At 47.0% G+C, this 22,067-nt stretch overlaps 1 protein-coding gene across 2 annotated transcripts in view; it reads left to right on the top strand.

Moving 5' to 3' along the window:
* The window catches only part of CCDC85C (coiled-coil domain containing 85C), a 180,192-nt gene that overhangs the window by 138,661 nt on the left and 19,464 nt on the right, over window positions 1-22,067 (top strand). For both annotated transcript variants that reach the window (XM_056851435.1, XM_056851436.1), the window contains one exon: window positions 10,531-10,635. In XM_056851435.1, the coding sequence (XP_056707413.1) occupies window positions 10,531-10,635 (105 nt within the window). The remainder of the gene's footprint in view (window positions 1-10,530; window positions 10,636-22,067) is intronic.

Below are 22,067 nucleotides of genomic sequence, written 5' to 3' on the forward strand. Positions count from 1 at the left end.
CCCAAGGGCTGGTCGCTCTCGCGGACTGCGGCGAAGGATCGCCGGTTGGCCTTCCCCAGCACGGGACTCGAAGGGGACCCGGCCCGCAAAGAGGCCCTCATGGAGGAAGAACGAAAGCAGTGGCAGGAAGACCGCCGGGCTATGCAGGAGCAGATGGAGACCATGCAACGCGTAATGGGTGAGATGGCCACGGCCCTAGATGCGCTGAAGTTGCAACCTCCAGCCGGTGCTCCCCCAGACGGGGCGCCGGCAGTTCCGCCCGCAACCCCTGCCCCCCCGGCCCGTCGGGACCTGAAAGTCACGTATGACGGGTCGGGAGACCAATTGACCTTTTTTATGGTCCAAGTGGACATTTTTATGCGGGAACAAGGCCGAACCTTTGTTTCTGAGGAGTCCCGGGTGCAGTACGTGGCTTCCTTACTGCAGGGGGAGGCGGCTGCCTGGATGGTGTTGCAGTATGAACTCCGCTCGCCGGTACTGCGAACCCTGGACGAGTTCATGGTAGCACTCCGAAACCGTTTTGAGGACCCGACTCTGGGTGAGCGGGCTAAAGCCTCCCTGATGCAACTGCGCCAAGGGACTAAGTCGGTGGCGCAGTATGCAAGTGAGTTCCAGTCACTGGCTAGCCGAATTCTGGACTGGAGTGAAGCTACCTTGGTACAATGTTTCAGGGAGGGTCTCAACCCAGACCTCCAACATTGGGCCTTCATGCAAGGGAACCCCCCGGATGTGGAAGGTTGGGTTCGCCATGCTGCTGACATCGAGAATCGCAAGCAACTCCTGAACTTGTCCAAGCAACGGCTTGGGCGAGACCCCAGGCCCCGAGGCGACCGTGGCCGGGAACTCCGGCAAGGGGGTGGCGGGGGTCTCTCGGCCGCGGAACGCCGCAAGCGGTTCGAGGCCGGCGCCTGCCTGATCTGCGGGGGAAAGGGTCACTTTGCATCGCAATGCCCCTCTCGCTCAGGCCGTCCGACCCCCCCCCGCCAAACCCAGGCCGAGCCGACGAAACCGGCCGCCGACAGCCAGCCTCGCCGTAGAAGCGGACCACTGAGCCGGCGCTCCGGCGCACCCTCCGCTCTCCACGCGCGCCCCCAGGATGGGGCATCCGACTCTACGGTCCCATCGGGGTCCCGGATTACAAATACCGTCTTTGATTCGGACGGCTCCCCGGAGGCCACCACCCCGTCCCCCTCTTCCAGCGAGGAGGAAGAGTGGGAACAGCCGGCAAAAAACGCCGTCGGTCTGCTGTAGAGGGGGCTCCGCAGCAGACCGTCCCTATCGTTGTGCAAGGAGCTCCACCGATGGTAAGCGCCCAAGAGGACAATGTATTTGTGCGTGTTCATCTGTCCCTACCCAAAGGGGGTCCCCCGTTAGAGGTCCCCGCGTTGGTCGACTCGGGGTGTGCCCGCACCATGATAAATGAGGAAACTGCCAAGAAGTTGGGGGTCCGGCGCAAGCGGCTTCCGGGACCCCTCCGTTTTTCCCAAATGGACGGGAGTGACTTTAAACGGGGCCCTGTGACCCACAGAACTGCAGCCGTGATTATGTCCGTGGGGGAACATTGGGAACGGTTGTATTTCACCATCGCCCCTATTGTAACCCCGGTGGTGTTAGGGATGAACTGGTTAAGGGGACACAATCCCTCCATTGATTGGGTTAAACGGGTGCTTTCTTTCCCAGAAAACCCCTGTGGGTTGCATGACAAGGAACGGGTACTCAGAACTCCAGCCGCCGCACTGGTAGGGTCCCCCGCCCCAGTCTCTCCACAGTTACCCTCTGAGTACTCGCAGTTTACTGATGTTTTCGATGTTAGAGAGTGCGACGAACTGCCTCCCCACAGAGAAACGGACTGTGCCATCGAGATCGTAGGGGAAGGCAAACTGTCTAAGGGAAAGGTTTACCCCATGAGCCCCAGTGAAAAGACTGTATTGCGGGACTATCTGGATGTCAATCTGGCGAGGGGTTTCATACGCCCCTCCAAGGCTCCTTATTCAGCCCCAGCTTTCTTTGTAAAGAAAAAGACGGGAGATTTAAGACTGTGTATTGACTTTCGCAGACTGAACGCAGTCACCCAGTCTAATGCTTACCCCCTCCCTCTTATTCCTGACCTTCTAGCACAATTAAAGGAGGGCCGAATCTTCACCAAACTGGACTTGGTAGAAGCCTACCACCGCATTCGCATCAAAGAAGGAGACGAACCCAAAACGGCCTTTTCCAGTTGTTTTGGGATGTTTGAGTACCTGGTCATGCCGTTCGGACTTTCGGGGGCTCCGAGTGTCTTTATGCAATTAATTAATGAAGTTTTGCATGATTTACTGTTTCGGGGGGTGGTGGTATTTCTCGATGACATTCTTATTTACTCTGAGACCATGGAAGAACATGTGCGCCTAGTGCGAGAAGTGCTCCAGCGGCTGCGGGAGCACAAACTGTATGCTAAGGTGTCCAAGTGTGAATTCCACCAACCTTCTATTACATTTTTGGGGTATGTGATTTCCCACCAAGGGTTGGAAATGGACCCCGCCAAGGTCCAGGCGGTGCGGGACTGGGAAACCCCCACTACCCGCCGCCAACTTCAACAGTTTTTGGGGTTTGCCAACTTTTACCGAAATTTCATTCCCAACTTTGCCCAAGTTGCGCTTCCCCTCACTGCCCTGTTACGTACCAAGGACAGGGGGGCTAGCGCCGCTCTCCCCTCAGCCCGTCTGCAATGGTCTCCCCAGTGCCAGCAAGCTTTTGAACGTTTAAAGCTACTTTTTTCATCCGAACCCGTTTTGGCTCACCCGGATTGCACCAAGCCCTTCGTGGTGCAGGTGGATGCCTCGGATGTAGCAATGGGCGGGGCCCTATTGCAGAGGGATGAGGGGGGACGGTTAAGGCCGTGCGCCTACTTCTCCAAGAAGTTTTCCCAGTCCGAAATCAACTGGGCCATTTGGGAGAAGGAGGCAGCAGCGGTCAAACATGCCCTTACCATATGGAGACACTTCTTGGAGGGGGCCGAACTGCCGTTCGAAGTGTGCACAGATCACAAGAATCTTGAGGCTCTCAAGGGAGCTAGAAAACTCAATGCCAAACAAATTCGGTGGGCCCAATTTTTTGCAAAATTCCGGTTCACCCTCAAACATGTCCCTGGCAAAGAAAATGCCCTAGCTGATGCTTTGTCACGACTTCCCCAGTATCGCAACGATTTCGATCGCCCCGTCGACTCCCTGTTCACTCCCGAACAGCGAGGGGAAGTCCCTGGCTTAGCCGTCACCACCCGATCCCAAGCCCGCCAACCGGAGACCCCCCCTACGCTCAAAGGTATCCCGGAAGTGTTCCAACAGCGACTCCGGGACGCCTCCTTGCAGGAGGAGGAGCACAATCTCCTCCCTCCTGGCTTGGAACGAACCAACACTTGGTGGGTGCAGGGGGGGAAACTATATGTCCCATCTTCCCTTCGCAAAGAAGTATTGGGACTGGTACATGGGGCCAGGCTGGCAGGTCATTTTGGTTTCGTAAAGACGCTTCACCTAGTTCGAAGGCAGTTTTGGTGGCCCGGTATGAGATCTGATGTGGAGTTGTATGTGCGCAGCTGCCCCACCTGCGCCACAGCCAAGAAACGGATGGGAAAACCCCCGGGGCTTCTCAAACCGCTTGAGAACCCCTCCCGTCCCTGGGAAGTCATCGCCATGGATTTTATCACCGACCTACCTCCAAGTCGGGGGAAAACGGTTCTCTGGGTTATCACAGACCTCTTTTCCAAACAGGTTCATTTCGTTCCATGTGCAGGTCTTCCTTCAGCCCAGGGCTTAGCTAAACTGTTCATCACGCACGTCCTCAGGCTACACTCGATCCCGAGGAAGGTCCTCTCCGACCGGGGGGTCCAGTTTGTTGCCAAATTCTGGCGGGCTTTTCTAAAGTTAATGGGAGTGGAGGAACAGGGCCTTTCTTCCGCCTATCACCCCCAAACGGATGGTCAAACAGAACGAGTAAATGCGGTAGTAGAATGTTATTTGCGCTGCTATGTAAATTTCCACCAGGATGACTGGGTTGACCTGCTGCCATTTGCCGAATATGCGTACAACAATGCGCCTCATTCCTCTACCGGCTTTAGTCCCTTCCAAGTTATATACGGGACGGATTTTGGCCCTTTCGGTTCTGCCCCCGTCTCGCCAGAGCTCCAGTCTACCCCTGATCTTCAGGAGTGGATTCAGGTGGTTAAATCCACCTGGCCATGGTTGCTCAAAAATCTGGAAAGGGCAAAAAGCAAGTACAAGGAACAAGCGGACAAACACCGGTCTCCGGGATGGGAACTCAAGGTGGGGGAGCAAGTCTATCTGTCCACCAAAAACCTCCGCTCTCTTCGCCCCTGCAAAAAACTGAGCGACCGTTATGTAGGACCTTTCCCCATTACCAGAGTAATCAACGAGGTTACCGTGGAACTGAGTCTCCCTAAGACACTCAAGGGGGTTCATCCAGTCTTCCATATAAGCCTCCTCAAACCTTATGTAGCAGCTCCCCAGTTCCACCCCCCTCCCGCTCATGAGATTCCTACCGTAGTAGGAGGGGACACCCATTTGGAAATATCCAAGGTTTTAGATTCCAAATGGAAGAAAGGGAAACTGTTTTACTTTGTTCGCTGGAAAAACCTTGGCTCCGCTCATGACGAATGGGTGGCCGCACCCCACATGGCAGCTCCTCGCTTGGTCCGAGAATTCCACCTTGCTTATCCCGATAAGCCTCATCCTCCCGGAGGGGGGCCTTAAGGGGGGCAGAATGTGAGGGTCTCTGTCTTTGTGTCTCTGCTTTCCATCACCTGCGGTATTATCAGTGAACTCGTAAAAGCAGTTCACACCTTCTGGTCTCAGGCGCCAGGCCTGATGGCCCATGTATCTTCCCCCCCGCTGTTTTCCTGCCAGTACTCCCTCAGGCCGGTGCGGCCTTGGAAGTGTGATAGCCGCACCAGACTTCCTGGGATCCGTCTGATGTTTTGTATTATGCCAAGCTTGTAACTTCCCATAACAATAAGTGTGAACCCCAGTGCCCCAGTGCCCTGGAGTCAATATATTCTGTAAACCCGTATAGCCCCTCACTTGCAACTTTCTACCTGTGCCTGTCTCATCTCCTGAAGGCTTCAATAAATCTATTGTTTCTGTATCAACGTCTGAGCAACTGATTTGGAGAAGCAAACTCAGAGAGGGGGATCTCTCACACACATCATGTCTGAACTGACTCATACCCTGGAACCTGAGAGCTTGCCCTTTCTGCAGGAGGCAGCTGCTGGTTGTGAAGAGGAAATGAGGAAGTAAAAGGGGTCGGATGGGTACCCCACACGGCAGCACACAAGGGACCCGAGTCCTGCTCTTTTCATCAACCGAGATGGCAGGACAGGTGCCGATGTTGCCTGTGTACCTGGAGTTTTGCAGCTCTGGTAGGGAGCATTGGTAGGGAGGGGAGGAGGAGCATTGTAGGCTGGCCCCCTCCTTAAATATTTTAAAATCTCTCCCAATAAAAGCAGAAAATTCAGCAACAATGTCCCTTGTCTTATAGCAAGCTGGTAATACAAAAACACAAAAGACAAGTTTAAGTGGAATGATAGTCTCCTCTTGATGCGTTATTAGTCGCACTCTGCTAATGAGCAATTTGAGCTTTCTTTTTCTTGGCAATCTATTTAGAAACTTGGAAACGAAGCCTTAATGTGTTGAATGTTTATGAGCATCCAGGGAGCATGCAAGGAAGGTTTTGGAAGGGTAATTAAAATACTTTATCCCTCTTTTAGCTGTTGCAATGTCTTTAATAGATTTGGCTGGAAACTGGAACATATTGTTCATGTAAGGTGTGCCGTGGTGGCAAAGAACTAAATGACATCTGGGCTGCAAAAGAGGGATCGAGCGGATTCTGAAACAAACCGAGCTGTTTGAAATGGTGGTTAATGGGGCTGCTTTGTAATGAAAGGAGGGAGCGTATTTGGAACGAAGCACATTGGAAATAAGTCTTCATAGTGGTGTAAGTCGACAATGTACCCCCCTCAGCATTCTTGCCCTGGTGCCCCCCCCCCCTTGCCTAGGACCTAGCTGGGCATTTCAAGGGCATTGTGATGCTCCGCTGCTGCCCCATTTGAACGGCATCCAATGAGCCATTTTAGCTCAAGGGAACATATCTAGGCAGAGGGGGAATGGTTTCCTGGCAAGTGGAGCGGAGTTCAGCTAACCAGCTGTTCCCCACTTGCCAGTCACAGGACTTTTCAACCTTTTAATGCTTTAAACACCCAAGGTACTTAGATCAATATGTGATGGCTAAGGATTTAATTACCTTTCTCTGAGAAATTTCCTTTGCTTTTTTTTCTTTTTGACATCTTGACAAGATGAATGGATGAGTCCCTATTAAAAGATGGCCATTGGCTAATGTTCCACAAATACATATTTCCTTACTAAAGGTTAATACTATAGATTCTGAAGGGTGGATATGGTGGAAAGTGCCGATTTGGCAGTGGCAGCCAATTTATGGTGACTCCTTAGGGTTTTCCAGATGAGATTTTCCAAGGCGGTATGCCATTGCCTGCCTCTGTGTAGCAACCCTGGACTTCCTTGCTGGTCTCCCATCCCATAACTAATCAGGGCAAAGCTTGCGTAGCTTTCAAGATCTGACAAGATCAGCGAGTCTGGGCCATCCAGACCCAGACTCGCCAAGGCCCAGAATGGGTATAGGTGACTGTTTTTTATACATTCAACCCTGCATGTTGACAAGCTGGAACATGTCCAGTGGAGGGCAACAAAGATGGTGAGGAGTCTGGAGACCACATCCTATGAGGAAAGGTTGAAGGAGCTGGGTATGTTTAGCCTGAAGAGGAGAAGACTGAGAGATGATATGATAACCATCTTCAAGTACTTGATGGGCTGTCATATATAGGATGGTGCCGAGTTGTTTTCTGATGCCCCAGAAGGTTGGACCAGAACCAGCGGGTTGAAATTAAATCAAAAGAGTTTTCGTCTTGACATTAGGAAGAATTTTCTAACAGTTAGAGCAGTTCCTCAGTGGAACAGACTTCCTCTGGAGGTGGTAAGCTCTCCTTCCCTGGAGGTTTTTAAGAAGAGGTTAGATGGCCATCTGTTAGCAGTTCTAATTCTATGACCTTAAGCAGATCATGAGAGGGAGGGCATCTTGCCCATCTTCTGGGCATGGAGTAGGGGTCACTGGGAGTGTGTGGGGGAGGTAGTTGGGAATTTCCTGCATTGTGCAGGGGGTTGGACTAAATGACCCTGGTGGTCCCTTCCAACTCTATGATTCTATGTGCTCCCTCTGTGTGGTAGTATCAGTCCTACCATTCAGTGAGATGTATAGACAACAAAGCTAACTCAAGATGTGAAGGTTCACCCTTGGCTAGTTTGGTTCGGTGACATAATTATCTTCCACATTTTGTATCCCAATCTTCCTGCAAAGAGCCCAAGATCCTGTACAAGGAGTTCTTTCATTTGTTTCCTCCTAACATCCCAGCAAGGGAGCTTCTGCAGGTGCCAATCTGTATATGTGCAAAATCGACAACTGCCTGTACACGTGCCTTTTCCATTGTGGCCCCCACTTTGTGGAATGGTCTGCCTGAGGAGGTCAGAAAGGCTACCACTCTCTCGGCTTTCTGCAAACTTTGCAAATCTGAATTATTCAAGAGAGCTTTTCTACACTGTGCACACAATAGGGATGCCAGCTTCCAGGTGCAATTTGGGGATCTCCTGGAATTACAGCTCATCTTCAGATTACAGAGATCAATTCCTCTGGAAAAAATGGATGCTTTGGAGGGTGGACTTGTACCCCACTGAGATCCCCGTTCTCCCCAGGCTCCACCCCCAAATCTCCAGGAGTTTCCCAGCCTGGAGCTGGCAACTCTAACACACAATGATTCACAAAGCTACATGGATAAATTATTAGAAACGGTGGTTTATACTACTGTGTATAGTTTGCTGTAAATTGGATCCCACTGTGTAATTTTGCATCATTTAATGTGTGATGTTAACCATTTGCTTTGCTTCAGTTTTGTTTTTTAGGTTTCTGGTAGGTTCTACAACCCAAATATATACACATACATGTATGTATGTCTAAAAAACAGAATTGAAAAACAATATCTAAAAAACAGAATTGAAGCAAAACAAATTGTTACCATTGCACATTAAATGATGCAAAATCACAGCAAACTATACACAGTAGTATAGACCACAGTCTATATATATAACGTCATCAAATGCAAAGCACAAGTAATCAGAACTTGATTTTTTAAAAAATAAATTCATAATAGATTTTAGTTATACCATCAGCAAAGGCCAGTATAATAGTCGATGTAATAGTATCATTAAAAACATTCAAAAGATGGACACCAGCCTGTAATTACACTGAAAACTGAGCTAAGAAAATCATTCCTCGCTCGTGGAAGACGAGCATTCAGAAAGCACAGCTGATAAACTCGGACAAGAGAACAGGATTCTGGGTAAGGCACATGCAACCTTTTGTACAGTGAAGGGGAGATTAATGACTCCCTGAGATGTCAGAAGTTCGCCCATTTAATCCTTCCTTGTGCTCACGCATTACTGTGGCGTGATGATGATGGTGATATTTCAAAGAGATTGGAGTCAAATTTGTGCGTGATTTCTAAAGCTTCAAAGGGCAATGGCATTCATTTTTCTTCCTATGCAGCGGAACAGTTGGAGCGAGATATGACATTGATCTTTTGTGATCACTCCAGAAAATAACAAACAATTTTAAGCTCCCTGCTGTTCTATTTAGCTGTGTTATTCCTGTGCCTGACAGCACATAACCAATTGCTAGTGCAGTCTCTCTCTCTCTTACACACAGACACATGCACAATGACCTCAAATGAATGTTCATATATTAAAAGTCAGGCAAAATGTTATGATGGAACATGTATTCCTTGCTCTAAAAACTTGGCATATCAGTGAAAATTCAGCCACAACCTCAAGGATGTGTTTTGAGATTTTAAAAAAAAGTTATGTACAACTACATTGATTTGTGATCTGCCAATAAACCAGTGTGGCGTAGTGGTTTGTGTGACAGACTCAGTTCTGGGTGAACCAAGTTCTAATCCATGGCGTGGGCTAGCCACATACTCTCAGCCTAACCTACCTCACAGAGTTGTGAGGAGGAAATGGAGGAAAAGCAGAACAACGTAAGTTGTTTTAGGTCCCCATTGGGGAGAGAGGCAGGGTTTAAATAAATAAATGAACGTTTTTGCATCAATGCTTCCCCCCTCTTCCAATTCCCCCCCTTCCAGTTCTTTTGAAGTAGAAGATTTCATTTCAGCAGCAGATGCAACTCAAAAGCCTTAATGGAGCATAAAAAAACTGAAAGGTTACACTTTTGTAGGTTCAGAACCATGCTACTTCAAAAACAATAAAGCTAATGGCATCTTTATTGCAAAAAAAATGATATCCTTTACATCTTAGTTTTTATATTTCACTCTCTGATGTTTTGTAGGGCTGCATTCACAGCCAGGATTGTACTGGGACTGTTTCTCTGAAAGGTAGAATCTTTGTTTAAGACACGTGTGTAATGTCCTTAACCAAACAAGGGACTGTGTTGCCAGAGAAATGGCATGAGATTCAGTCAATGATAAGTCAATATTTAAAAAGCACTTAGCCTTCATTGAACGCTGGTAATAGGAAGAGGCAAGGCCGATGCAGGCTTTCAGCAATCCTGTCCTTAGTTTTTACTTTTGACAAATGATGGGAGGAATTCCTGAAGATATGCTGTTTCATCCTGCTCACACTTGGCAAATCATAACATGGAACCTGATGTCTGCAAAAATATCTAGTGTGTATATCTTCAATTGTTTCCTAATAGATGAATCAAAATGGGGTGGGATAGGGAATTTAAACTAATTTTGTTGTTTTGGGTTCATATAAATGACCTGTTTTTTTCTGTATCTGACAAAGGTAGCTTTGACTTGCGAAAGCTTTTTCAGGTTGAATATCCCTTATCTGAAATGCTTGGGGCCAGAAGTGTTTTGGATTTCGGATCATTTTGGAATATTTGCATATACATCATGAGATATCTTGGGGATGGGACCCAACTCTAAACACAAAATTCATTTATGCTTTATATACACCTTATACACATAGCTTGAAGGTAACTTTATACAACATCTTTAATCATTTTGTGCATGAAACAAAGTTTGTGTTCATTGAACCATCAGAAAGCAAAGGTGTCACTATCTCAGCCACCCACCACAGAGCAGAGAATAAGCATGGAAAAGATCTATCACACCTGAAGGGGGCTTTTTTCCCCCTTGGGGGCACTGAACAAACTGTCTGTTGTCTGCCTGCGTTTTGGCTGCGACCCATCACATGAGGTTAGATGGCGTCATGTTGGCACTTTGAAGGTTTCGGATTTTGGATCATTTCGGATTTTCGGATAAGGGATACTCACCCTGTACGACTAAACTTCGATCTTGCTCTTCTACTGCAGACAAATGTGACTACCCACCTGAAATGTTTCTTTCTCTCTCTCTCTCTCTCTCTCTCTCTCTCTCTCTCTCTCTCTTTGCAGCAATCAAGTTCTGGGGATCTGAGGACTCTGAGGAAAGGATTGTCCCCATACCACTCTGAGTCACAGCTGTCGTCCCTGCCGCAGTATCAGGATGCCATGCAAAATGTAAGATGCACACAACAGCCTGGTGTGATTATGCTGGGGGAATGGTTAGGTTTGTGCAGACATTGGCTCAGATCCTATGAACAAGTTCGGTGCGCTCCACAGAACCTGTTGGTTCTTCCTTTGGAATTTCTGTTTGTGCAAGGGCCCATGGAAAAGCGTTGATTTTGTGCAATGGGGAGTTTTAGCACAGTAGTTGGCAGTTGGTTCCCACCTTGAAACAGCCTCCACTGGAGGAACAGGTAAGCTGCAAGCTTCCCTGAGGTGCAGGCCTCATGCCAGGGATGGAAGGAAATGTGGCTTTTGGTTGATGGTAATTGCAAATGCGCCTCTCCATAAGCAGTGAAGCCAGTACCACTGCCCTAGAGGAAATGGCTGCTTTGGAGGGTGGACTATATAGCATCACATCCCCAGCATGCCCAGAGAGCCAGCATGATGTAGTGGTTGAGAGCGGTGGGCTCTAATCTGGAGAACCGGGTTTGATTCCCCACTCCTCCACAGGAGCGGCAGGCTCTAACTTGGAGAACCGGCTCGGATTCCCCACTCTTACACATGAAGCCAGCTGGGTGTCCTTGGGCTAGTCACAGTTCTTTTCCAGCTCTCTTAGCCCCACCTACCTTGCAAGGTGTCTGTTGTGGGGAGAGGAAGGGAAGGAGATTGTAAGCCGGTTTGATTTTTCTTTTAAAAGGTAGAGAAAATCAGCATTTAATCTTCTTCTTCACTGAGCTCCCGCCCTCCCCAGGTACTATCCCCAAATCTCCAGGAACTTCTTCAACCAGAGTTGGCAAGCCTAACCCATTTCATAGTCTTTGGCATGCTATGCATTTCATGCTGAAATTGGCAGTTCAGCATCCAATGCAAATAAACGCTTGTTACTTATTCAACAGAGTCATTTGTTTGTTCCAAAACTCAAGAGAAATGGTGTGGTGATTTTGAAATATGCCAAGTAGCTTCTTGTAAAGTTTCTGTTTATGAACACAAGGGGAATCTTGAGTACTGGAAGAAGAACATGGAATGCTGGGTTGAGCAAAAAATTAACCCTGACAAAACATATGAGCAGCTGTTAGGGAATAGGAAATATTAGGAGTCCTACTTATTTTAGAAAGAAGGGAGAAGTGTTTATATTTTCTATGTTATCCATCTTGTATTCTCTCACCAGAGGTATTTTCTTGACTAGGACTGCAAATTCCCCTCCTCCAGTCCAAGAATGGTTCAAATGTACGAATAAAGAGCTATCTCACAGGGCTTTAGTGAGGATAAAATAGAGGAGGGGAGAACGTTATAAGCTGCTTTGGGTCTCCCTTGGGGAGAAAAGCGGTATATAAATATCCTAAATATATAAGGAAATCTCCCACACCCCCAAACAAACTATTATCTTATTAATGCTTGTGATCCCTCCATTTTTTACTTCTGGACTTTCATTTTTTTAATCTCTTAAAGTAACAGGGTCATCTTGTACAGTATTGCTATCAATGTTTTATTTCCTATACAATATTTATTTATTTACTTGGCTACTTTTAACCCACTTTTCTTCACCCAGTGCAGAGTCAAAGCACCTTACAGTAGGGCAAAACAATAACAGAGATGCAACAAGTCTATTTGTCTTCAACAGACTGATCCAAAGCAGAGGGAAAAGGAGGGTTATCAAAGGAGGTGGTAAAAGCTCTTCTCTATAGAGGGGGTCAGCCCCTTCTGGACCCCATAAAATCTGACCCCCTGTACCAAACATTACCAGACTCTGGGGTTAATGCAAGGAGAGTCCATTGCAGCTATGCTGCGAATTTGGTAACTCTCCCTCAAAAAATGCTGCCCCAGGAGAATTTTAAAAGTACTCACTTTTTACAGTTTGTAATGGCCGCCTGCTTTCTCACCCAAGATTCATGGGAAACTGAGTTTTCCCACAGCACTTGGGGTGGATGCAGCCATTACAGACTTTGAAAAGTAAGTACTTTTAAAATTCTCCCCGGGGGAGGCATTTTTGGAGGTAGAGTCACCAAATTTGCAGCATAGCTTCAAGGGACTCTCCTTGCATGAACCCCAAAGTTTGGTAAAGTTTGGAACAGGGGGTACAGTTTTATGTGGTCTGGAAGTGGTCACCCCCTCCTCCATAGAGAAGTATGGTAAAGTTATGCTTCTCTATGGAGGGGGGTGACCCCTTTCAGACCCCATAAAATCAGACCCCCTGACCCAATCATCACCAAACCTTGGGGTTCATGCAAGGAGAGTCCCTTGAAACTACCCTGAAAATTTGGGAACTCTACCTCCAAAAATGCCTCCCCCAGAACTCATTAAAAAAAGTTCCCATAGGGAAAAGCCAAAGCCAAAAAAATCTGAATACTTATTCGGCTGATTCGGCAATCGGCTATTCGGCTTTATTCCCAGGTTTTGGTATTCGGTAAAACCGAAACCTGAACATTGCTGAAATAGCTAATGTCATGTTTATTTTCGGTTTGGGTTTATCGATATGCACACCTTAGTAACAGCAATCAAGATTCCTTGAAAGATTATTTGTTCCCTACAGTCTACCTTCTCTTGTAATGTGCAGCTCGTGGGTGAATAATGTACACTGCAGGATGCAGACCATGTTCATGGTGAGGCCAAGAATTCCTGGACAGGGAAATGAACTGGTCTTTAAGGTAGTTGTTCCTTGCTCTTCTAAGAGCAGAACTAGCTTTGCCCCTCTTCATCTGAACAAAAAGTGTATGGTACAGATTGAGTGATGGAGGTAGGGGAGTGACCATTCTCCTAAAGTAAATAATAGGAATAATTTAAAGAAAAACCTTTAGAGATTGCCTTGAGCATAGTTCCCAAGGAAAAACAAACAAACAAAAACCTTTATTAAACACTTCCATTTGGCAGTCCAGGGTTAGAGGAGCAGGGAAAGTGAAGAGGAAGTGTGAAAAAACTAAGAAAATATAGCAGAGTATGCATTGCAGTTTACAAAAAGAATTGCAAATTGGGGAAGGGGGATGAAACACCACAGGGCAGTTGACTTCATTAAGGTTGGGGAATACATGGGGTATAGAGCTGGGGGAAAATGGAGTTTTATTGTTGTTTTTCCACATCTACCAGTTCCATTTGACCCTGCTTACAAGGTACAGTTTTAGATGCCATTAAGGGATACCATGTTGACGATTGTTTACTCTGTTATTTTATTCTCACGGTTGGAAGACAAATGGCACCAGTTTGGTTCCTGCCTGGTGTCTTAAAATGTCTTCGGTCGGCCTTGTACAAAATGTGATTGGCTTTTGTACTTGTGTGCACAGCCTCGTGGAACAAACTGTATTTTTTGTGTACGTGCATCTAGTTTTTTAGCTGGCTTTCAGAAGACCTTTCTTTGAAAACCAATTATTTAGCTCGCCGGCCACAGAGATCTGCAGGGCCCTATGGCGGCAGGTGACCAGTGAATCACAGTACTTCTTTGTAGAATGGGAGGAAACAATAGAGTAAAAGAGGGCTGCAACAGGGGGCTTGGGGGCTTCTGAGAGGCTGGTTGCACTGCGAGGCTATTGAACAGACAAAGAATGAAATCTAAAACAGCTGTTTTAAGGCAGCGACAGTGGAGGAGAAGGAAAGGGAAACAGAGGATTTACGGGTACAGACAGTGACCAAGTTTTTGATTGGGGAAATTCTACTGCTAAGTGTCTGATTGGGTGTACACTGCTGAGCGCATGCATTACATGTTCCTAAAGACAGTTCTTCATCCCTCAGTTCAGGGGTCCCAACATGGTGTCTGCTGTCACATTTCCTGGTGCTCACCATGTGTTTTTAGAAAGTTGGTGGGACCTGGTGGGGCTTTTGCCAGCAAGGTTTTTGATTGCCCATTGGAGATTTGATTGGCTGTGCAGATTCTTAAAGACGCCACCACAGCACAAACATCTTCCCTGTGTGACTGAACATAAGCTAAGGCAGCCATTTTGGGGCAGCTGTGCTTCCTGTGTAGGGTTGCCAGCTCCGGGTTGGAAAATACCTGAAGATTTTGTGGGTGGAGCCTGAGGAGGGCGGGGTTTGGAGAGTGGAGGGGCTTCAATGCCATAGAGTCCAATTGCCAAAGCAGCCATTTTCTCTAGGGGAACTGATCTCTGTGTCCTGGAGATCAGTTGTAATAGCGGGAGATCTCCAGCTAGTACCTGGAGGTTGGCAACCCTACCCAGCGAGTTTCGGTGGCAGAGTGAGGATTCGACCCTGGCTATCCCAGATCCTAGTCTGACATTCTATCCACTACACCACACTGGTTTGAATGTTGAATATTTATCTTCATTTAGTTATCACAGAGACAGCCTCCACATCTCATGGTAGGGTGTCCAAGTGATAGAAGGAGGCTTCCAGCTCTGGGTGAGGCCCACAACCTCCCTTTCGAAAGTAATGTCTAGCTTTATGGAATTTAACTGTACGGAGTACTGCCAGGGTGCACATATATTAAAGAACATCTTCAATTCTGAATGTACTTACAGAATCATTTCCATAAGACACTGAAGCAGTTAAATGTATGCCAATGTGGTAAGGAAGGAGGTTTTTGTTTTGTTTTGTTCAAGAAGGGGTTTTCATTATTATTAATCAAAGGCAGGGGATGTAAACCCTTGTTCTTCTTAAGTAGATTTCACTAAACTCTGCCAAGGCCCTGAAGATATGTTGCGTCTGACAAGAGGGTGTCTGAGCCGCAACGCCAGACAGCACTTGGCTTGGCTTGTGGACAGACTCAATGGTTAATTCATGGATGTGAATGTTTACCAGGCCGGCAACTCGGCACGATTAATGGGAGGCAAATTAAATAACTGATGAATGCAATAAGCATCTGGAGAAAAGTGCTCCTCCCTTGAAAGATGGGGATATTTAAAAAAAAAAATCCTTGCTAATATCAGGAATTGCTGGCCTTGGCATTTCAGAGAAATTCAGTGTAATAGAGGGAGCAGTTTGATGATTGAGACAGAATCCATATTACTCCCCTTCTGACCTTATCCTCCTCACTGCAAGAATTTGTGTTTCCCAGCATGTGCCCTGTGGCCGCGCATTCCGCTTTCACAGTTGTAAATTCATCCCCGCGTGACCTAGGACAGCACAACAATTTAAATATGAGAGAGAGAGAGACTAGGAGGGGTTTTTTTTGTATTTTGTTTGTTTTAAATTGGATGCCCTCAGTCCATCTGAATAGTGGGTGCCCAATAATGAAATGTCACAATCTCTTTGTGTCAACTGTTCTGCTGGTCGGTGGGCAGGCTGGGCAGAGTGCTGGCAAATTGATCGTTTGGCATGTTCTTGGGTACTTCGGGATTATAAAACTGGATTTAAAAATTGGTTAGAAAGTAGCAGAGGAGGGGTATTATAATGATGATGTTTTTAGTTTAAATTGTGAGGGAAATAGGGTGGTGCGATTAGTGTCCTACTTGCCTGGTGGGACAAACACATGCTCTCTCCATGTAAACCTGCAGTGTCCTGTGAATGTTTATATGAATTCTAGTTTATGCTGAAATACAATTGGGTTAGTCTTCGAGGAGCCACAAGATTGGCGTTTAGTTTTGCTGCAGCAGACAAACACAGCTATGTGTGTGTGTGTTAAGTGCCGTCAAGTTGCTTCCGACTCATGGCGACCCTATGAATGAAAGTCCTCCAAAATGTCCTATCTTTGACAGCCCTGCTCAGATCCTGCAAATTGAAGGCCATGGCTTCCTTTATTGAGTCAATCCATCTCTTGTTGGGTCTTCCTCTTTTCCTGCTGCCTCGCTAAAATTACCATATTTATTTAAATCATTTTTAGGCTGCCTTTCTACCCAGCTTAGGGTCCCCAAGGCAGAAAGCAATCAAAAACATTAAAACGTATATATAACAATTAAACAAAACACATAAACAGGAAAAGAGGGTGAGAAAGGGAATGCTAAACAAAACACAAAAGCTTTCATCTGCTGGCAGAAGACAATGACCAAGGAAGACAAACGAATCTCCCTGAGGAAGAATCCCATAGATTTGGAGGCTCAACTGAGAAGGCTCTTTCTCAGGATGCCACCCATTTAGTATCAGTAGGGTTGCCAGGTCCCTCTTCGCCACCGGTGGGAGGTTTTTGGGGTGGAGCCTGAGGAGGATGGGGTTTGGGGAGGGCTTCAATGCCATAAAGTCCAATCGACATAGCAGCCATTTTCTCCAGGTGAACTGATCTATACCGGCTGGAGATCAGTTATAGTAGCAGGAGATCTCCAGCTCGTACCTGGAGGTTGGCAACCCTACACTCATATCACTGCAATTCCAGAGTGGATCCATCTGAATTTGAGTCCAGATTTCTTACATCCAAGCCCAAGAGCATAGCCACTATACTTTTACACACGTACAGCTTCCCTCCACACAAAACACCCTTCAAATACCTTCTGATCTCATTTCCTGAGTGACAAGTTTCCTGACAGAGACAGCTCAAAACACTTTTCTGCCTGAGGCAGAAAATCCACCTCCATTCATGACACAATATATAATAATAAATTCAATAATTGACGGATGCCCAGAGCAGCGGCCTGGGACAGGTTGGCTCACCCTGCCTGATGCTAGGGCCAGCCCTGTTTAGGGATTATAAATTTATCCTTTGAAGTTCCCATCACGTATTCATGTGGCTTCTGGCCCATTTCACTTCTCAGGGAGGAGCAGGACCTTGAAGATCACAGCATTTCTGTCCTTGTCTGGCCACCTACACTTGAGGATCTTCCTCTTCCTTTTTCCTTGGAAGAAGAGGAGACAGCTGGACTAGGAGCAGGGGCCTTCTGCCAGCTGAGGCATCAAGCTTTAGTCATATGCGTCCCTCCATTAATCTTCCCCCCCCCGCCCATCCACTGCAGCCATTTTTATAAAAATTACCATAGAAAATTGTCTGCCCTGATTGTTTCAGAGAGATGAATTTCATGACAGATATTGTGTTTTCTGTGGATCTGGAGCAGTCTTATCTGGAGAGAGACATCTGCTTGGCATGCAGAAGATCCCAGGTTCAATCCCCGGCATCTCCAGTTAAAGGGACTAGGCAGGTAGGTGCTGTGAAAGACCTCTGCCTGAGACCAGGGAGAGTTGCTGCTGGTCTGACGGCACTTTCACACAGCCCAAATAATGCACTTGCAATCCACTTTCAATGCACTTTGAAGGTGGATTTTACTGTGTGAACTGGCAAAATCCACTTGCAAATTATCGTTAAGGTGTACCTAAAGTGGATTAAAAAGTGCATTATTTGGGCTGTGTGAAAGTGCCCTCTGAGTAGACAATACTGACTTTGATGCACTAAGGGTCTGATTCAGTATAAGGCAGCTTCATGTGTCCATGTGTTCAATAGATGCTAGCTAAAACTACACATATCTGTCAGCAATTAAACACTGCAATATTTCTCCTGGGCAAACCCTGAAGATTAAGTCATTTCAGGAACTAAAATCACTGCCACTCTTCAGGCTACAGTTGAGTGGAAGTGAAATCATTATGCCAAGCTTCTCCACCTTCGTTTTCACGTCTTGTGTGCTTGCGAGGAAGAAGGATTTTTCGCTTTGTGTTGTGGCTTTTGTGCATCTGGTGTCACTCACAGTTCAATACCTTCCCCAGCTGGGCAACATTTTCCGCTAAAAAGACAGAGAAGCTCCCACTCATCCTGATCCGGGGGAGGAAAATGTATTTTTTAGCATGTTCTCACCCAAATACTTCTCACCAAAGGGTGATGACAGTGTGTTAAAACTGAATAGTGTGATTTTTCCTCACATTTGTGAATGAATCATCCTGCAATTTAAGCTAAGGAGATGTTTAGGGTTTTTGGGTTTTTTTGTTTTTTTTTAATCCTCTCTCTGCTGATGTGATGTGTGAGTCAGGCATGAATGTGAAAGGTTGAAGTAATCACTATAAATGCTGCTTTTTCCTTTGTCCCTGGCAATTTTCATGATATATTGGTCTTTGAGGGCCTAGGACATTCTATGTACTTTTCTGCCTTCAATTGGCGCCTCAAAACAGCTCACAACAATTTGTTTTCACTGCAAATGATATTAATCTGAAATATGGTTCAAATCAAAACAGTAGAACAATAGCATAAAAACAGATTTAAAGGTTCCATGCACCCACGGCAAAATTAGGGTTCCAGCTCTGGGTTAGGAAATACCAGGATGTTTTGGGGGTGGAGCCTGAGGGCGGTGGGGTTTGGAGAGGGGAGGGACTTCAATGACATAGAATCCAGCTGCCAAAGCAGCCATTTTCTCCAGGTGGAGATCAGTTGTAATTGCAGGAGATGTCCAGCCACCACCTGGAGGTTGTAATCAAAAAACGGCTTGCAAGTGCTTAGTCAGGAGTGTGGAATTCAAAATGTAGCACAAGGCAATTGTTTCTAAAATAAAGAAACCAAACAATAGCAACTCATGCTATTACAGATATATATTGGAAACATTCAATAAACACAATTCTGGAGCAAAGAAATGTATATCACAATTGGTTTAAGTAAGACCCCAACTCTTAGCATAAGGCTTTACAATACAAAATATAAGCCAAAATGCTCAGTCCTTATTCAGTCCGTATTAATAATTTCATAAAGTGCATCAGTAAACCACGGAAACAAGATGTAGAGCAATGGAGATCCGGTATAATTCCATTTCGTGTGGGCTTTTTCAAGCCTTCAATCTTTCCGTGCGCAATCAATGCATGAAGGAGTGTACCTTTCCTATGTATCTGGACGGCAAAGTAGCATTTCTGTTCCGTCTTCTCTCCTCGGACTCATTAACCTACTCCTAAATTTGTAATTTTTGTAGACAGGATAGTGTAACAATGGCAGGTGTGGGGAAGTTCTGAGGCACGGGATGGTTTGGGAGACCACACACTAGTGGTGCCAGGGTCCCTCTTTGCTACCGGCGGGGAGTTTTTGGGGCAGAGCCTGAGGAGGGCGGGGTTTGGAGAGGGGAGGGGACTTCAATGCCATAGAATCCAATTGCCAAAGTGGCCATTTTCTCCAGGGGAACTGATCTCTATCGGCTGGAGATCAGTTGTAATAGCAGGAGATCTCCAGCTGGTACCTGGAGGTTGCCAACTCTACCACACACTGGTGCTTTTAGCAGTGCAACAGCAGTGCACTGGTGCTTTTAGCAGTGCAACCATTGTCCTCGGCTTCTCTTAAAAATATTATTGTGGCACTCGGCTGGTCAGGTCACACACACTGGCATTTGCTGTGCCATTATCTAAATCGACTGTTTATATGGCACTGGTGAGGGCCTATACTAATGTTTGTTTCCATAGCAACTAATGCACTTCAGGAAAGGGGAAAGAGAGAAGAAAGGAAGTACTAGGGAAAGAGATCAAAGCAAAGTGTCACTGAGTTTGTGGATGAATAACTTGGATATTTTCTGATGGTTTTTATTCATATTGCTTTTGAAAATTGTGCATTTGACATTATGACTCTTCAGTACACGATAAAAAGACACCCTTCTTTATTAACTGTTTTCAACCATAGAGAAGCAGCTTAAAAGACTGGGCAAATGTTTTTCTTCTTTTCTTTTCTTTTGGTAGAGGACAACTCTAAATATTGCTCCTGATGATAGCTTCTGGTCAGTTTTCTCGTTTGATTCTGAAAATGGTTTGATGAGAGAACAATTCCCTCTTCCCCCGCACACATACAACTGCGCAAAAGTAAAATAAAAACATTGAGAAATCCAGTGATCCAAATAAAATTTGAAACAGTGTAACAAACAGGTATGAAAATTATAGTAGTTAATTTTATTATTACTTGGGCATACATTTTGGGGGGGGGGATTGGTTCCAAACCTTTATCAGCTGTCTGGCAACAGTCCAATTTAGGATTTTGTCCTCAGCTCCATTAATAGGGTTGCCAACCTCCAGGTACTAGCTGGAGATATCCTACTATTACAACTGATCTCCAGCCGATAGAGATCAGTTCACCTGGAGAAAATGGCCGCTTTGGCCATTGGACTCTATGGCATTGCAGTCCCTCCCCTCCCCAAACCCTGCCCTCCTCAGGCCCCACCCCAAAAACCTCCCACTGGTTGTGAAGAGGGACCTGGCAACCCTACCCTTAATCCAGGGGTGGGGAACCTTTTTCCTGCCAAGGGCCATTTGCATATTTATGACATAATTCAGGGGCCATACCAGGTGTAGATCTCCTGGTGGGGGGGGAAGAGGCTAGGGTTGCCAGGTCTCCAGCCACCACCTGGAGGTTGGCAACCCCAGGGGAGGCCACACAGAGAAGGCCTGCACGGTGCCTCCACTCCCCCTCCCAGGCGGAAGGGCAACCAGCAGTGGGCCCGAGCAAACGAGGTGCCAGGGGGGCGCAGCCCACAGTCGATCTGCAAGGGAGGAATGCAAACAGAGAAAGCGGAGAAGGGAGGGAGAGAAAGGGAGAAAGAAATGGAGACAGAAGGAGAAAGAAAGAAAGAAAAGGACGAAGGGAGACAAAGAAAAGGACGGAGGGAGACAAAGAAAGAGACAGAAAAAGAGGGAGAAAGAGAGGGAGAGAAAGGAGAAAGAGTGACAGAAAAAGAGGAAGAAAAGAGAGAAAAGCCTTCCCCCACACACACACACACACACCCGCGCACGCTGGCCCCCCGCGACCGGGCCCCAGCCTCCCCTGCCCACACACACACACACACGGCGGCGCACAGAGCCCCGCGTGACCGGGCCCAGTCTCCATGCCCTCTCCTCCCCAGAGTCCACAAAAGGGCCCCCCCGAAGCCCGATCGGCTCCTGCATTCATGCTCTGCTGCTGGGATCCACCAGCCTCTTTCCCCCACCCTCTCACTGCTCAACAGCTGACAATCGGCGAGAGGAGGTCCAAAGGGCACCGCAGCACCGCTGTAAGCCATGGCGCCAGGAACACTCTCTGGGAGGGCCACCCTGCGCCCCGCCTCTGCAGCAGGGCCACGGAGCTCCCGAGGGCCACAAAAGATGTCCTCGGGGGCCACATACGGCCCCTGGGCCTGAGGCTCCCCACCCCTGCCTTAATCCCTTCCCCCCACAAATTGGTTGGATCCAGACTAAATTAGCATTTTCCACCAATGCCCCCTTCCCATTTCAGACCATTTCATTCTTCCGGATCTCCTTTCTCCCAGGAGGAGCATTTTGTGGGGATCAACAGGCTTTAGTGTGGGGTGGGGAGGCAGGAAAGTTCCATTCTGCCATCAGATAATTTAGTCTGGATTCAACCCACAGAATTTGCATTTCTTTGGTGTCAAACTAGACTATTTTGCCGGAGCAGGAGTTTCCAAATAAAGTTCCTAAAAACTCTGAGATTCCTTGCAAGATAGTCAGCCCTTCTTCACTGAGGAAATAACTAATGGCACAAGACAGCTTGTTTGTCGTTGTGACCTTTTCTCTGCCATATGCAGTTGTTGGACGTGTTGGCAGCATTTGCCTGTACGTTCAGTTGCCAGGTCCCCTCTTCAACACCGGTGGAAGGGTTTTGGGGCGGAGCCTGAGGAGGGTGGAGTTGGGGTTGG

The sequence above is a fragment of the Euleptes europaea genome, chromosome 6 (genome assembly GCF_029931775.1).
Source record: "Euleptes europaea isolate rEulEur1 chromosome 6, rEulEur1.hap1, whole genome shotgun sequence".
Taxonomy (NCBI): domain Eukaryota; kingdom Metazoa; phylum Chordata; class Lepidosauria; order Squamata; family Sphaerodactylidae; genus Euleptes; species Euleptes europaea.